At 46.9% G+C, this 17,446-nt stretch overlaps 2 protein-coding genes across 4 annotated transcripts in view; one reads left to right on the top strand and one right to left on the bottom strand.

Moving 5' to 3' along the window:
• Positions 1–434: 434 nt before the first annotated feature.
• Positions 435–6,855, bottom strand: PEX26 (peroxisomal biogenesis factor 26). Of its 2 annotated transcripts, none has more exons than XM_068660171.1 (5): positions 6,437–6,855; positions 5,922–6,062; positions 5,187–5,500; positions 3,736–3,882; positions 435–2,972 (listed from the first exon to the last, which is right to left on the bottom strand). In XM_068660171.1, exons 1-5 carry the CDS (start codon positions 6,838–6,840, stop codon positions 2,869–2,871), a joined length of 1,110 nt encoding a protein of 369 aa, XP_068516272.1. In that variant the 5' UTR covers positions 6,841–6,855; the 3' UTR covers positions 435–2,868. The 2 variants fall into 2 exon arrangements, with proteins under 2 accessions (XP_068516272.1, XP_068516282.1); XM_068660181.1 differs by lacking the exon at positions 435–2,972 and adding an exon at positions 4,663–4,739 and having other exon boundaries at positions 3,833–3,882.
• Positions 6,856–8,311: 1,456 nt separating this feature from the next.
• Positions 8,312–17,446, top strand: part of MICAL3 (microtubule associated monooxygenase, calponin and LIM domain containing 3) — a 176,210-nt gene continuing 167,075 nt past the window's right edge. Inside the window, exon 1 of one of the 2 annotated variants that reach the window (XM_068660214.1) lies at positions 8,312–8,466. The gene's annotated coding sequence lies outside the window, so the exon portion shown is untranslated. Of the gene's footprint in view, positions 8,467–8,634; positions 8,658–17,446 lie in introns of those variants that run through there. The other variant, XM_068660266.1, reaches the window with a different exon arrangement.

Raw genomic sequence — 17,446 nt, forward strand, 5'->3', positions numbered from 1 at the left:
CATGGCAGGCACACAAACTCTCTCTGAATGAGCCTTAAATGATAGGATTCCTGTGGAACTATGCACGGCTACATCTTTTCCCTCCATGTTAGAATGACAGCACAGAGAAAAAACGCAGCTAAATATAAGTAACAGGTACTTTATTCTTAGCAGTACTGATCTTGGCCACCCCAAGGTACACAGAGACACTTAAGTATTAAAAATATATATGCTGCACCTTTCACGGAAAGTAATTATCACTCGCTGAACTCCTATGAAAATGCAGACCTGTTTCTACTGAATTAACAAGTCCTCTGCTTAATTCATGTATGCCCATGCAACGCAGACACATACTGAGACATCTCCAGAAATTATTTCACAAATCTATAGTGTCAACACATTTAATACAAAAGCTTTGATACACATAATCACAGCACAAATAAGCAACTCTACAATGAGGTAAATAATTAGTCATTTTATTGTGAAAATTAAATGTTGCAGGCTTACTATTAATTGCAAAACCAAAACCAAACATAACAAAAACAAAAAAAAAAAACAAAAAAAAACACAGATTGCTCATTTCTGCCTTCTTCCCTCTCATGAGGAACCAAATACAATACAAATGCAAAATCAGCAGTACTCAAGAGAAGTGGAAGTTGCTAACCTACAATTAAAATCAAGTTGAAGGTTAAAGTTCTGGTTAATGAGTGGCTGAGATATTTATCAGAATTTAAAAAAGTAATGTATGGTCTGTGCAGACCACTGATCCCAAGCCCCCAAAACGGGCACCTCTGCCATTTAACTGAAAGCATTAATTGAAATCTAGGGCAAACAAATGTTTTTTAGGCCTGACAATTTGGCCTGACTTCGGAGGGAAGTTTACTATTTTATTAGCTTAAAATATGTAGAGCAAGGCCTTACAAAGTGGTCAGTAGATACAACCTAGTCCCTTCTTGGAAGAACTCAACTCCAGCCAGACCCTCTGTGTTTGATTCTACCTGGTTTTCCCATCAAGTGTTGGTTGCAAGGAGCTGTAACCACACTGACAGCTGGATTACAAAAACACTTAGCAGTATCAAGAACAGCTCTTCCCTATATACAGAGTATATAAGAAATAATGCTTCACCATATTAAAAAGTTATGTGCTGCTTATCCTGATGTAAAGAAACAAAAAAGTTGAGGGGAGGGGGATTTTTTTGTGGTTTTGTTCATCTAACTAGGCAAGGTGAATAGTTTTCTGCATTCGTGGGTGACCTACCCTGCTTTATCTCACTTATCTCTATTGGGATAACTCAAGAAGAACTAGACAACATTACTTTAGCAGAGCACACACAGCACGATGACACCGGCAGGCTGCCCTCCTTGTAAATAAAACAGCAATAGCTGAGCTGCCACCTCAGCATATAGCTATTGCTAGAGACAAACAATCCACTTGAAGGGGGCTACTGTTGTAATACACTGCAGTGGCATGCATATAGGCTACTTTTCCCAAGTTTGGTGTGTTGGATAGGATTTGCCTGCCAGAACAGTGGCTTTGTTCCCCATTTTACCATTTTGACTCATGCCAATGAGCCCGAATCCTCTTGGCACAGATGCTAGGAAGGCTGCCTACGTTTGCCACAATGGCTCCATGCCTCTAAGTTGTTCTTTCCAGCACACTTCACACACTGCTTCAGCAGAAGCACTATTTAAATAATCTGCACTCTCTCCTTTGGCATTACTCATTGTCAATCTATGATAGGTGGATGGAAAAGAAATCAATCGTTTTACTGCCAGTCTCTGCTCCAGGTGGTCAAAAATGGGGTCAGTCTGCTAACAAACCGCCTGCAAATACAGTAATTTTCTTGCTACAGTTTTGGGAAGGCTTGGGGATCTCGGAGAAATCTCTGTCTACCTTTTAATAAGTTTTGTTGTGAATGATAGGACATTGCTAAATGGTTACCATGTAAATCAGGACTTTAGATGTACAGGTGGGAAGATGGATTCTGGACACACAGAGACTTTCTGACATCTACATAAACAAAGCCAGAGGTATGGAAAGAGTAAAACAATGCAACAACTTCAGTTGTTGTTGTTCAACTAGACAATAATATGGAATACAGTTTAAAAAAATAAACCTATTTCCTTACCACCGCCACGTGCTCCTAAGGATTAGGAGCCCATCAGGCAAGCACAAAGCACTGTCACTTGCATTTAAGAACAGCAGGTGCAGCACAACAGGATTTGTGGCATACCACCTAGGTTTTCTGGCTTAGAAATGACTAAAATCAAGGGCGCCTGTATGAGGAGGTATCAGTCACAAGAGAAACTACAGTGTTCAAACTGCAACAGGCTTTGTTTTCTGCAGCGTTTTTCTTCCACAGGCTTGTCCTACATCCCGTGCTGGATGAACTGGGCATTTTAGACATCTCCAGGCAAAACAGAGTGTTTCCCTAATTACTGGTACTCCTCTGCCTTTCACAGTCATGCTTCCAGGGATGTGATTTCAGTTGTTAAGTGAACCGCCCGGTATTGCAAGGATGGAACCTTCTTCCAGAACATCTCAGGCATCATGGTTCCTAACTGTCCATACAACTCGCACTCAAGAGCTACATCCAAATGAGCGCCTTCATCAGTTGTAGATTATGGAAGGCATGGCTTTACCCTAGACCTGGACAGACTGGAGCTTAATAGACAAGAAAATGTCAGGGATACTTGGCATGGTTTCAAAATTCCTATACCACTGTTCCCTGGCTGAAGAAAGGAAGGTACTGCTAAGCAGGAGTTTACAGGTGGTCATCTCCATTAGGACACAGATCTCAACAGTCCTTGAAGAGCCTCACGAAGTCCTCGAGACAAGCTGACACTTCTGCAGCAGCAGAGAAGAACATGTTCTGTGGTGGAATACACTTAATCTCGAATTGGAGGCCTATGAATTGGAGACAATACAGCTGCCCAAGCCTGTCGGAAGAGCTGGACCAGTTTGCAAAGGAATGGCAATGATGTGGGAGAAGCTGTGGAACAAAACACAAAGCAAGACAGTTTTACCTTTTATAATGAAAGGCTACGAAATACTAAACATACTGAGAAAGAACTAATCCAACTAGAGTTAATGGAAACCTATACATCTTAATTCCTTCTGCTTAGTTCAGTACTTTGGACTTCACCCCAGGCATGACTCCCATCCCCAAGGTTTCTGCAGTATTTTCCAGTGGGCATAATAGCCACAGAGCGCCCACCACCCAGCAGAAAGGGTGTCTCCAGCCAAAGAAAACACCCACCCCCTCCACACCCCAGCAGCCACATTCATGTCACGGGACCAGCCCGTTCGTCAGTGACAGCTCCAGCCACCACTTGCAAGGCTCCAGCATGAGCAGCTCAAAAGCATGAGCAAGTCTCCACCTTCCTGACAATACAGCCCTCAGAGGCAATCACTCTTCCAAGAGCCATTCACCTCGTAGCACCTCAAGGTGGCAGAGGCTGAGTGCAGGACAGCCCAGCCCTCCTCCCTTAGCCAGTGCCTCGTCTGTTGGAAAGAACTGAGGGTGGAATAACGGTTAACAGGAAACGGACTCCTGTACAGCTGCATCCTTCTACGTGGATTGCAATGGAAACGTTTGAAACACGCCCAAATAGTACGTTCCTAGCCAGTTTTTGTGTCTCCCAAAGGTGAAACATTCATACAGACCAAATCTATTTAAATCAGCAATTGTGTTCTGTAGCCATTAAGGGATTAAAAAAAAAAAAAAAAAAAAAAAGGAAATCTTAATACCGTACCCGGATCTAATCTCACTACCACAAGGTACAGCAGAAAAGTAGCCAAGAGCATCTTTTTGTAAGGAAGTAAATAGAAGTGGCTTGACATGGACCTCAGTGCTCTTCGTAGCAACGTCAACATAGTTAAGAGCTTTTGGGACAGAGCACCTAGAAAATGAGAATAGAGAAGCTGTTAGGGTAAAGTTAAAAAAAAAAATCATACAGATACTAGGAAATTATTATGTTAAATAAGGTACGACTATTCATATTTTAGTTGGCCTGAGAGGTTTTTGTGGTTTTAGTTTTTTTTTTTTTTTATATTATTCTTATTATTACTATTATGATTTAGGTGGTTTTAAAAAGGGGACAGAGGAACAGTACAAATTTATGATATAATTATCCATTCATTTTTTAAGCCATCAACTTATACCACAGTAGTTGCAGCTTCTCTCCTGGGAGATAAAGTGATTTACAGTGCTGGAGAAGCAGGGCTTGAAATGCCAGATGTGGATTCTTCTCCATGGACTCGACTTCTACTGCAGAAGTAGTAGAAAATACAAAGAGCCAACAAAGTGCCTTTATAGGATGGCTAGTTAGATTTATTTTCCTTGGTACAGCTCTTTTTCTGTTTTTATTTTTTTATATATAATAAATTTATTACTAAGCATTTTAGAACCTGGAAAATTATTCTCATCTCTGAGTACTGCTTGAGACTAAATATGTTTTTTAATTGTCAGCAAACAAATAATTGTCTTCCACTTGCTTCACTGACACCCAGCAGGACCTCCTTGTGGCTGGTATGGTCCGACATCATTATTAATACGTACTTAATTCTCACTACCCTTTTTTAGCAAGGGATGAGCAGGATTGTGTAGGTAATACAGCAAATCAGTTAGAGCCAAATGTGAAGAGTCATTGCACAATTGTATTTGAACAGAAGCTACTCACTCACTTAAGGATGTGTTTCATAAATGGCTTTGGTTGCCATCTCACTGGTAAAAGGACACCACCGCTACATAACCACACTTAAGGAAGAAAAAGCAATGGAAAGGTTGGTAAGAGATTACATTGCTTCTTTCCAAAGCCACTGCTCTGACTCTGGTTTCAAACAGCAGCAAATGAGATGGTTTCAATGATCACAGGGCCTGCAAAAGTTTTTACTCTTGGAACTCGCTTCTCTTTATGTGCCAGTGAGAGTTTGCTGTCTGTACACACTGCACGGTCCTGAGTGCTTGTGATAGTCGTCTCACCAACAGCTCTAGGGCACAAACAGATTTTCTGGGATGGACTATTACAGATTATAAGGAAGAGGGCAGACAGTTGACAGGTACTAACACAGAACACACAGATGTTGGTGACCAATCATAGTCCAGATTGAACTATTCTGGTAATCTTTAAGATATGTGTATCTCTAAAACTTTAAATAGATAATTTTTTTTAAAAAAAGAGTACAAACAAGAGGGAAAGCCTACCCAAAACAGTCTCTGTTGCTTTGTCTTGCTCCTCTTCATCAGTTGAGTGCATCTCTTCCTGTTGAGTCCACTGACATTGGCTATCACAAATGGTCTTGAGAAATGCCAGCTTCTGCTCACTGTTTAGAACATCACAGCTGTCTACAAGCTCTTCTGCCGCCTTAAATTGGCCAAGTGGAAGCAACACATGCAGCAGATAAAGCTCCATCAACGAACTGTACTCAGGAAGTCTCTTATTGCTTAGGTTTCTCAGCCAGGTCGTGCCAACCTCCAGCATCACCTGGGGCTCTCCCACTTTGCTGTACAACAGGATACTGCAACACAAGAAAGAAATAATAGAAAACAGTAATCTTGTGAAAGCTGGGATCACTAGCAATTACTACCCAGAAGTACCTATGGTTAGGGCAGGCAGCAAGGTTTACACTTAAGGTACGGAGACATCTCCCAGGGGAGCAGTGCGCTCTCAGAATCACACTGGCCCAGGCATTCCCAAAGGCAGCAAGAGCAGGTTCACTACTGATTATGAACCCGGACGGGGGAAGAAAAATAAAAAGATTCTGCAAAAGAAACAAACTCAGGTTTTTTATTTTATTATTCTTCTTTGTGAGAACAGGTCCCACGTTCCACTTTCATCCTTGCAACCTGCAAGGTGAAAACATCACACAATTTTCAGGTCTGGCCCGCTCTTAACTAACGCAGGCCCTGTGCACGCGGCAGCCACAGACCCACACTCACCACAGCTCCAGGATCTTTGGAGGCAGGTGCCCAGGGAACTGGTAATACCGCAGGAGCCACGACAGCACTTCTCTCCAGCGGTTCATCTCAGCCAGCGCCTGGATGCCCACCACACAGAGGGAGCACTTCACCTCTGCAGGACTGGTAACGAAGACAGACGCGTAAGCGCTTCTTATAACCGAATTTCCCACTGCGTCCATTCTTACGAGCTACTTTAGCTAGCTCTTTGTGGTGCTGTACCAGCAGCTCGCCTCTCCCTTCCCTCCCCTCCACCTCTTCTCCCTCTCAATACAGGCGAGTTTGATAACCCCAAGATGAGCAGCCTGTACCTCTAGGAGCAAGCAGGGAAGGTTTCTACGTACGCTTGAGGGATGACAGACACGCACAGCCTTTTATGCAAAAGACTGCGTTTATTAAACGCAGAAAGCCCCTAAAAGCGCGGACCACCCCCACGAGCAGCCCCGGGCCCCCCGGCCCGCAGTCACCCCCGCGCTCCGGAGCCGCCCCCCTCGCACCTCTCGGGGCCGCTGCCGGTGCCGCTGCCGAGCTCCAGGCTGCTGCAACCCGCCTCACAGCGCTCCAGGGCGGCGGCGAAGTCGCGGTGCAGCACCAGCAGGTCGGCCGCCTCCTCCAGCAGCGAGGCGGCCTGGGCCGGCAGCGGGGACCAGCCGGCGGCCGGCGCCCCGCTCATGGCGGCGGCGGGCGGGCTGCCGCTGCCGCCACGACCCAGCCCCGCCGCCCGCCCGCACCCCGATCCTCCTCCAGCAGCGCCGCCACCGCCGCCCTCCCGAGCCCCTCTCGGGTGCGACGAGCACCGGGAGCCGCCCCGGCACCCAGGGGCCGCCCGCTCCCGCTGGGAGGCCGGCAGAAGGCGGCCGCCACCGCCCCCCGGCGGCGCCAGGGCGGCCCCGGCGGCCATCTTCTGTGGCGCCCGCCGGGAGATGTAGTCCCTGTCAGCCTCGGGTCGCGCCCTGCCGAGGGGCGGTGTCTGACAAAATTCTGGCTAGAGAGCACCCGAGGGGTGTTTATTCGGGCCGCTCGTTCAGCAGCACCCTGGGGATAGGTGCTGCCCCAAGGGAGGGCCGCCGTGCCACAAGCCTGTACCCGCGTGGGACATCTTTATTTAGGGTCAGGGCACGTCTCTGGCTTTGCCTCGGTGCTAAGCGTTCAGGGGGTTAACCCAAGAGAAGGGGAAGCCTGGCTGCCAAGGGGAGAACGACTAAACCCAAAGAACAACTAAACCACCTCGGTGTCAAAAGCAGCAGGGGTCAGCGCCCCGCCAAGGTCACCGCCTTGTCCGCTCGGCGGCCGGCAGGTGTCACCCGCAGCACGAGCATTGCCGCCTGCCAAATGCAAAGCTTTCAGGTGCTGCTTTGGAGCAAGGCGATAAAGTTGTCGTCCTGGGGTTTTCCTCGCCATAAACAGGCCGTGGGAGAAGGGCCTTGGAGTGCCTGGTAGTGGGGGAGCGCTCCCTGTGCGCTCCCTGTGTGCTCCCTCTGAAGCTTGGCTTTGCCAGCGGGATCCTGTGTTGGACAGGCTTTCCTCTCCTCGGGTTATAGAATCTTTAAGGTTGGGAAAGACCTTCAAAATCATCTGGTCCAACCATCACCCTACTACCATGTCCCTGAGCACCAGGTCCAGCCTTTCCTTGAACACCCCCAGGGATGGGGATGCTCCTCTGGGATCTTTTCTTCACCCACCCAGCGGCCGCTGCTTTAAGCAAATTAAACTATTAAATGGAGTTGGGCAATCATAACAGTATCTCCACCAGTACCCTACAGGCAACAATATAAAAATGTTTCACATTCTTCTTTAACTGGTATTTTAAAACAATAGGGAGTCTTGGTTGCAAAATAATTATTGCACTCTGTGAAAACTCTCTTCAGAAATGAATCTGTACAGAAGAGGCAGGATTTATTATACTGTTTTTGAAATGCTGATCCCCTACTATAACGGTTTAATTAAATAAATCAAAGTTACTAATGCAGAACATGTAAAAGAGTGAAGCACGGTTTTTAAAGGAAGTTTCCATGCTGTTTCAGTGCTGGATATGGGGAACAAAGTGTGGGGAGAATCCATAAAAATTGGTGCTAACTCTGTAAGTGGCTGCTTCCAGGTGGCAGGACCGAGTGCTGGCACCTCAGGATGACGGTACGAGCACTCTGCAGCAGCAGCAGCTTTCGCAAGGCAGTGCGTGCATGTGTGCTGTGCCATGAGCTGTGGAAGAGGCCCCAGACAAATTAAGCTCATTTAAGCCACAGCAGAGAAACGTTGCAGAAGGCAGGGCTGAGCAGCTAAGCAAAGGCGGGGATAAAGCCTTTCGGACTTCTGTTACTGTTGCCTGGCTCTTGCAATTTGGAAAACAACATTCCTTTTTGGGAACTACAAGTCCCAAAGTGCACTGTGGGAAGACTCTGGCTTGTACCAGCTAGTGCCCAGCACAAATTCCCAAATATGGATAAGGAATCAATTTTGAAAAAGCCTCACACTCACCAAATACTCCTCACTGAGACGCTGAAAAGGAGCGAGACAGCATGAAAATGAGGTGAGTCTGCAAGATGCAAAGGTTTTGTTCGAGAATGCCTCTTGGGGAGAGCAGCCAAGAATATTCTGTTCCGTAGAAGGACAGCACTGCGGTGCACGGGCGATACGAGAACTGTGGCAGTGGAAGGGACTTGGAAGTGGGATTGTTGTTTCAGGTGGGCAAGTAAGCAGCAGGAGCTGCTGTGCTGCGGGGTGAGTCAGATCCTGTTTCCTTGCAGATGCTCTTTATTAATAAAGAACTATGGAAAGATACATGAGCTGCAATAACACTGCCGTAAGTTAGAGGCGGAGAAGGGCAGGGGAGAGGTAGGAGCTGCGCTAAGCAGCAGTTGCAGTGCGGTTGGTTAAGAAGCTCTGGTGGAACAAGTAGCCTTCTAATAGTGATAATTACAGGTGAAATTATTGTCTCTGTAAGGCATGGCAGAATGTTTTTGTACTTCACCCCTCTTCCTAGAGGGGACAGTGTGGTGCCTTGAAGGCCAAACTCCTACCATTCCCTGGCCTGCAGAAGATGGTAACGCACAGAATTGTGTAACTTCAGGCCACAAACAGCTACCCATTTATTGGCAATTTGTTGATGAGCCAAACAAAATCCTTCTGTGACAGAAGCGTCCCAGGGGAGGAGAGGGATGCTCGACCTCCAGCCTCAGAGGAGCAAAGTCCCAGCGGCCTCCCTTCATTTCCCTGGCACTCTCCTTGCAGTCCAGGTGCTGTTCGTGGGCCTTATTTCTTGCTGCCATCGAGTGCAACCACTCGGCCGGCTCCACAGCCTCCTCCTGCTGTGTAGGGCCATGGTGCGGTGCTGCAAGTGTAGGAGGTTCGGCCAGGACAGGGAGCGAAGCGTAAGGCGGTTTGGGCTGGTAAACTGAGCTGTCACATGTGGACGCTCATCACCAAATCAGAATGACGCTGTTTTTCCAGCCTTCCCGAAATGAGAAGGGCACAGACTGTTTTCAAAGCTGTAAGAGTCACTCTTGTACCTGAATTAGCCTACGCAGCAGGGCTATTCCCCTACAAATATATTGGAGGAAGTCAATGTACTTGACTGTGCTCCTGCTTCCTGGATAACCATTTATTGTAACCGGAAAAGCTGAATTCAAGCAAACTTGCTTAAGAAGGTGCATCACAGTGGATTTTGTGTCGTGAGTGTTGAGGCCTGGCTCCTTGCTCTGGCCTGAAATCTAGGATTTTTGGTTGTGGTCGTCCTGATTTTATACTGGAAAAGGAATGAAGCAAGTTGCAGAGGGGCCTTGTTTGTGTCTTCATCAGCTGTGAATTCACAGGTTCCCCTCCTCCCGCTCCTGCGAAGCAGTTCAAGGAGAGTTTAGAGTTACAGGCACCTGTGGAAGGCCTCCTGAGGCAAATCGCCTCAAGTATTAATCCAGATCTGACCAGCATGCGGTCACAGGACCAGGGAGCTGGCAATCAGTCTTTTCTGCGGTCTCTTCTGTGTCAGTAGGCTGTTAATGCGAGATTAGCAGCATTAGGGAGGCTTGGAGATAGAAACTGTGAGGCCCTACAATTTGAGCTGAAGTGAAAGAAACACCTTTACGTCCAGACAAAAGCACAGAGCAGAGCTGCACATTATGAAAGGCATTATATGCACAGCTGAAGGGAGCACAGTTTCTAGAAAAGCTGTGGAGTTTTGCAGGACTTGGTAGATATGTATAAGGCAATGAGGGCCACAGAGAGAGCAGGCCCTGGTGTGCAGCGCTCCGTCTGCACCACCACGTGCTTTTGTTTGGGTCTGGCTAGGCCATTACATGCTGGAATCTGTAATTCACCTGTAATGTCCACAAGCGGTGCACCCCTATTTAATATGAAGATATCTGGCTGCAGTTCCCTTCAGTTAGCCCAAACTCAAGCCCCCTCTAGCTCCCGGCAGGCCTTCATTAGAGCCCCCGGTGGTGTGAAGGTGAGCACTTTCCACCTGTGCGTTGAACAGATGGCCAAGCATGACCTTCTGCTTTCTATTTTACTTAGCGTGGGACAGAAGCAAATGTATTTTGTTGTTTTAAACATAGAAGTACTGAGCGGTGACTCACCTGATGTTGAACCCCCCTGCTGGTGTTCCTAGTTACTGTTTTTTAAAGCACTCGCCTCTTATTTTGGCTGCATGAAAAGCCAGATAACCAACAGGCAAGGATGGTAGAAGACAGGAAAGAAAACCACAGGGGTAATCATAGCTACAATCCTGCCGGGGTTGTCACATGGCATTGAAGGGTGAGCAAATCCCTGCTGTAACCTTCACCACTGAACCACAACCACTGTGTAAGGTGCAAACACTGGAAACCAGAAGACTGGAAATGCAGAGTTGTTTCCACAACTTGTAGTAACTTGAGTTTTTCTTAAATAATGGCAAAAGCTTCCTGAAACAAAGGGTGATTTTGAATTGATTGTGGCTCTTTCTTTGTTTCATGCGGAGCAGAATGCCAGACTTGGCAAGGCAGCAGCCAGCTCATACCAGCTGTTACTTTTTATTTCATTGTTACTGTTATAATAGTAATAATTAGTGCTGGGTGGGGTATTTCATAGCTTTAAGGTGACCAGTTCAGTTAAAAGCCTAAGGCTTCTTCTTTTCTGCAACCAGTTATTATCTGTGAGAACATACGGAAGGCTGTCATCAGTGTGGGTCAATTAAATCCTGTCTGCCTGGCACTGCATCTCTTCGCTCACAGATTCAGTTGCATACCCTTCTAATGGTTAATATCTCTTCTTAGAGCCCCACCTGCTGAAATCAGTTGGTATTGGTTAATCTCTATCTTTCCTCTTTTCCAAAAGTGAACAGTGTGCTCTCATGGTTGGGAGAAAAAATCCTGAAAGTACTGACACCATATGGCAAATAAGAAGAAATAAAAGTATTTTCTCAAGTCATATTGTTTTAACCTAGCTCCATAACTCCTCAGTACTTGTCTTTTTCAGTGTTTTTAAGACATCTGTGCCCCATTTTTAATGCAAGCTTTCAATGCCCTCCTGTCAGTTATCCCTACGAACCAATCCTGCATGCTCTGCGTGAGTTGCAAACTGCAGCAGACGTCACAGACATTAACAAACCCGTTCGCGTCTCAGACCGCTGGTCCTGGCTCTTATGTGGCTGGGTCTTGTGATGCCCATAGAAGCTGCAGCTGGAGGTTGTTTTAGGAAAGCTGGCAGCGCTGCGGAGTTGCCTGGTAACAGCATCCATCGCTGGGAGAGGATCGGCTGGGCAGGGACTGTGCACTGATGCAACCTCTGCGTCTGCTGTTCCAGGACACACGTACCATACTGTACCGCTGGGCACCCCTTGGGCGCCGGGGCCTCGGTGGGCAGGACTTCCCTGCTTGTTTTGGAGAGTAATTAAGAAGTCACTCTTTATTTTATTATTTTGTCTCCAAGCTTTTGTTACCTAGGTAATGAAACAGCAGCATCTCTGTTTTTCTGGGGGGGTGTGGGATTTTCCCCTTCCTTTGGAAGATCTGCGTGCTATTTTAGGGCATTACTGGATTGAGGGGTATGATTCTGCTTTGTATAAAATTAGTGCCTGGAGCAGCATATTATCCCCATTTCTCCTGCGAATTGATGGTCTCCTTCCCTCTGTCCCCTTCTTACTTGCTGGTCCTTCTCACCTTTCTCAGCAGCCTCACAGCAATACTGGGTGCAGACAAATGTAGGATCAGGTGTCTAATTAGTTTATGTCGACTTAAACACACTTGTTTACTTCTCGGCACTGGGGGAAGGGCAGCCCACAAGGAATCCAAGGGCTGTCTCTCCTGGAGGTTTTCAGCTTCAAAAGCAGCCTGAAAGGGCAGGCCACAGTTTTCTAGCTACATTTTCATTCCAGATGCCTGTTTGTGGAGGAAGTTGAAAACTCAGTCTGTATTACCAAATCTGAAATAATTTCTCATTTAGGGTTAGATCCAAAGTGTTTATTTCCAAAAAGTGACTCAGTGTAGACAACCTGAAAGAACTTGCTTGAAAGGTTATGGAAAAGCTAATAAACTGTAATTACCATATTTTGGAACTCTACCATAGAGCAGGACAGTTGCATTTCAAATATTTTGGATTTAGTCAAAGTGAACTTCAAGCTATAACTTTCCTGTCTCTGACTGCAGTCACCCTTTGGCAGACGTAGCTGGGGGAATTCGGCGTGCTATTCCCAGCACAATTAACTCTCACCCCGGATCAATGCTGGCTCGTCTCTGGGAAGCAGGAACACAGCAGCTCGTGTTAGTGCGCTGCAGAGACAGCGGCTGCTGTTAAACTACTGCTGAGAAGGGCTTGGACCAAGGTGGCTCTCGTGGCTCTTCAGTGCTTGCAAGATCTTTCCCAGCATTTCCAGGGCGAGAGCAGCCTGGCTGTGGGGAAAAGGGCTTCAGGGAGCAGCAGGAGTGGGGCTGCTCCGTGGAGGAGGGCACGTCGCGAGCCCGGGGCAGGCAGGGGCAGTGCCCTCTGACCAGGGTGCAGTCACACCCACGGCATCCAGAGGGCTGACAGCATCAGGCGCTGATAGCAGCACCAGCACCAGAGGGATTAGGATCAGGGTCCACCCCAGCAGGCCAGTGGGGAGCAGCTGGAGATTGGACTGCAACACAGGTCCAAGGTCTGCCCAGGGGCAGTGACAGCACCGCAGGCTCCTACAGCTCCAGCAGAGCTCAGGCCAGACCCGGGTGCCCAGGATGGAGCTTACATGGAGCCCCCATCCCTGGCCACAGGGAGCAAGGGGCAGGGTGGGTGTCCCTGCTGAGGCTGCTCGGGGCATGGAAGGTCTGTCAGTGCTGTCAGGGTGCAGGCCCTGGCACTGACTTCCTAAGCTGCTCCAGGTGTTTCCAAAATGATTGAACAGCTAGATAGCGTAGTCATTTTTTAAGCAGTTCTACTGATTAATAGACTATGCAAGTGCCTTGATTTAGCTGAAAATTAAATATGTCCTGGGAAGGTACGCGTCTAGCATTAAAATTATCCCAAGTCATCTTAGATGCAGAGTTTATTGACGAGAGATTTCTTCCTGTACAGTTGTTCTCTCTCTGAACATCAGCTTCTCTTTTCATAAAACAGAGGTAATATTTTCATTGTCTTTACTGCCTGGTAGAAGGGTTATTAGTCTTGCTGTTTGTGTTGTATTTATGAAATGTTCTGAGAGCTTTGGATGAAAAGAAATGAATTAAGGTAAAGAGAAGAAACAGAAGTATGCTGTGGCTGGGTGTACTAGCAAAAGAAAATTACTCATGAGCAAAGTAATGGCAATGAGACTCACCCATAAACATTGGCCAGTCCCATGGGGATGGTGACTGGGGTGGATTCTGCCAGAGGCTCAGAACTTAATTTTTGCATTTGGGGACAGAGAGCATCTGCCCTCCTGTTCCTCATGAGGTGTATTTGTGAGGAAGCACCAGAAGGGTAGTAGACAGCAGAAGATTATAGATGTGTGCAGGTGTGTCAGGCTGGCACCAGGAATACAACCAGGTCATGAGGGTGGAGGTCACTGCAAACAGGAGGGAACGTTTAGAGGGGAATCAGGAGGCCGTGCTAAGTTTAAAAGGGAGAGTGGACGGACAGATCTGACTGCTGACAGCCTTGGCAATTGGGAACAGAACCGTAAGTAGCTCAGATTTGTTCTTTGTGTTCAAGAACACTGATCCATGCCAGGACTCAGCATCCCGTCTTTCTCGTGTAAAATTAACCAGCAGTTAACATTCCCCATGTGCTGTAAGCTGCCGGAACAATAGGCCTATTCTAAGCTCCCCTTGCAAGAGTGTCTCATGCCAAAAGGTGTGTTCACCAGAAGAAACTCAGTTCTAGGAAGATACTCAGATAATTTTAGGAGGTGGAATCAGTGCATGCTAAATCCCCAAAGGAGGTGACTCGCAAAGTCGTCTTAGCTCGGTAAATCATTACCAAAAGCTAGGCTAGAAGCACTAAAACACTTTGTATAACACGCACAAACTTTGTGACTTCATCCTCCAAACCACTGTTTTTTGTTTTCCTAAGTTTGCTGTGATCAAAGCTGGTTCTGTGCTCTCACCACTCATGTGACAGCAGAAGATTCAGACTGGCCAGAAATAGGACAAACATGGGACTGGATTGCTAGAGCTGCCTGAATCAGAGGGCTAGAGGAGAACTGTGAAGCACTTCCTAGGCTGCCTTCACCACTGCTCAGCGAGTCAGAGGTTAACAAAGAACCTTATTCTTTGAAAAGATAATTGACACTGAAGCCAAGTCAGCCATCCCACAGCCAAGTAAGCCCTGGAGATCATCAATTTTTGTGAACAATGGCTGCTGATGTTCAGGATTCAGTGGGTTAAGTGGTTAATCCTATACAGAAAGCTGCATTCATAATGGCATTTAAATGGGGGGAATCCACCCAATTCGACCCCTAGAGAATTGCTTCCTGCTGTTACACTGATGGATATGTCTATAAATACCATGGTAGCCATCGGCAGATAGTATCTTGCAGAGTTGAAAAGCCTCTTTCTATTAAGTGATACATTGATCTTCATGAAACAGCAGCAGCCTGGCTTAATGAGCCACAGAAACCAATCCCCTCGCTTTCACAGGGTGACTGTAGCCAAAGAGAAGGACGATCCATATATTGTTTCCTTCTTCATTTGGTGAAAAACATCAGAACTCTCCCATACATACTCTTTCTTCCTCCTGCCCATTCATCCCCAACCAGGCTGTTTCCTTGTGTTCTGTATCAGGCAATCGTGGATCAAACCATCCTTTGCAGCCTTTTCCTGCAAATCGATCCAAACTTAGCATTTGTTCATCAGAAGAATCCACTGGTCCAGACAGTTTTTAGTATCAGTGTTGACGGTCCTGTGTTTTTCTGTTTGTTGTTTTCTTTAAAGATCAAAATCCTGAGGTTTTTAAGGCTATCCCATCATGATGCCAGGCCTGACTCATAAACATGTCCACCTCAGAGCTGCTGGTACTGCATACGTATGACATGTGCTTATGCATAGTATGTGGCCTTCAGCCCTGTTCTCCACGCCGCCTGTTTGGTCTCCGTGCCTGCACGTGCAGTCAGGCCTCAGGACAATCTTCTTAGAAGAAGCCAGGACTCCATGGTCCCCCCAAAGCCACGCTCAGAGCTGCTCACAATGTGAGGGTATGGAAGAAAGGGGCACTGCGAGGGCAGAATGCTTAGGGTGCTCTCCTCGCCTCTCTCCCTTCTCCCACAAGTTTTGGCCTTCCTCCCCCTCCCCACGGCCTGACAGCGGCCTTCCCACAGAGATAAATTCTGTCTTTAGCACTGTGCATGGGTGTTTCTGCTTAGAAGTAGTCCTACACTTGCCTGGCAGTGAAGGAAGAAAGGAACGTTACAGGGACTTTGTTTCGGGATAGTCTTTTGCGGCTTCAGTATCTTTGAATGTGAGACAGGCTTTTGCTTCAGAAACTCGAGAAGGAGTTAAAGTAAACTGGAACATCAGAGGATGGTCATGCGATTCAACAGCTCTGCCTGCCCCAGTTGCTCACACAGTTGGGTCTGCCGATCTCAGTGACTCAAAGAAAGGAGCTGTCATTAGCTCTGAGGAGCCAACACGCTAAGAAAATGGTTCTCCATTTTCAGCAGTATCAACAAAATTGTTTACCAAGTTCCAAAGAGATATATTTTTGGCATCACTGTGGCCTGATTTGGCCTGCTGAATGTTACTTATGAGTAAGGAGGAAAGAACTTGACTTGACTCTCAGTTATAAAGCAGAATTTGTATGGTTGACAGCTATAGAAAAACAAAGCAAACCAAGTTTTTGTGTGTTTACCTCATCTGATCCGGAGAGACAATGACGATGGGGCCCACTGCTTTCGACAGGAGGGACACGTACTGCCATTTTTGTAAATCGCCTCTCTGGTCTCTCAGAACAACCACAGCCTGAGACTCCCAGGATGAGACATCGCTTCTACGTCTAATTGTAAGTGGCCTACTCAGAGTCACACACGGCTGTGGAGGAGCTGGAGGGGGGCCTCAAACCTTTTTTTCTAAGGGAATTTCTGTCACAGGCAAGCTTCCTCTTCGTCATTTGAGGCCACGTCAACCGTGACTCTGCAGTGGGTTGTAGTCTCTTTTATGTCAACAGAGCCCTGCTTTGGTTTTCTAGAGAAATTGCAGAACCAAAGGTATTTCCAGGACTCAGCCTTTATGGGGGAGCCTCAGCCACCTGTGGTCTCTGCTGAGGGAGGAGAGCGGAGCCCCCTGCAGATGTGGTAAGGGGACAGCTGCAGCTAAGGCTGGATCCTGAGCCTGGTGGCCAGGTGAAAATGCTGCTAAGTGGGTAACCGGCCACAAGATCTTCACTCAGGTTCCGTAAAAATACACATGGCAGTACCAGGAAAGCTACACTCTTCGAACAGCCACGGGTGGATGGTGTGGCTGACTGCACAGCTTGGGCTAGAAATAACAACCGTGGCAGCACTGGCTTCATCCTGGCTGCTGCCTAGGAAGGGCAACAGGGGAAAGTGTAAGAGCACAGAGAGCAACAACAGTAAAATAAATAGTAGCCTGATGAATCATTCATGCCAAGGGTTTATACAGTGCTTTACCTATCCAAAGCACAGTGCAAAACATTAGCTGATTAACCTTAGTTAATAATGCAGGTCATTAAATGAAGTGGAATGAAAATGGTTAGAGGAAGCGTGGAGTATGAAGGCTTCCTGAAATGATTAAATGATTTTGCTGGAAAGGAAAAAATGTATTCCTTTAGGGTTTCAGTGTGTTCACGGTGTAGGTGTTATTACTGTAGTTTTAATAACCACCTGCCTAATTCCCTGGAATAGGAGATGACATGCAGCATAGCCAAAGGTGTCTGGTTTGCTTGAACAACATCTACAGTTATGTGAGACTAATAAAAATGAGAATTATCACCAATCCTATGCTTCAGGGGAGAGAATGATGGCCAGCTTCTTGGAAGAAATCTTATTCCTTCAGCTGTCCGCTAGCAGGATCATTTTTTGCACATTCCTTTGCAAAACGTAGCATTTGCCTTTGCTGGGAGATAGGATGTGG

Source organism: Anas acuta, chromosome 1 (assembly GCF_963932015.1).
Source record: "Anas acuta chromosome 1, bAnaAcu1.1, whole genome shotgun sequence".
Lineage (NCBI taxonomy): Eukaryota > Metazoa > Chordata > Aves > Anseriformes > Anatidae > Anas > Anas acuta.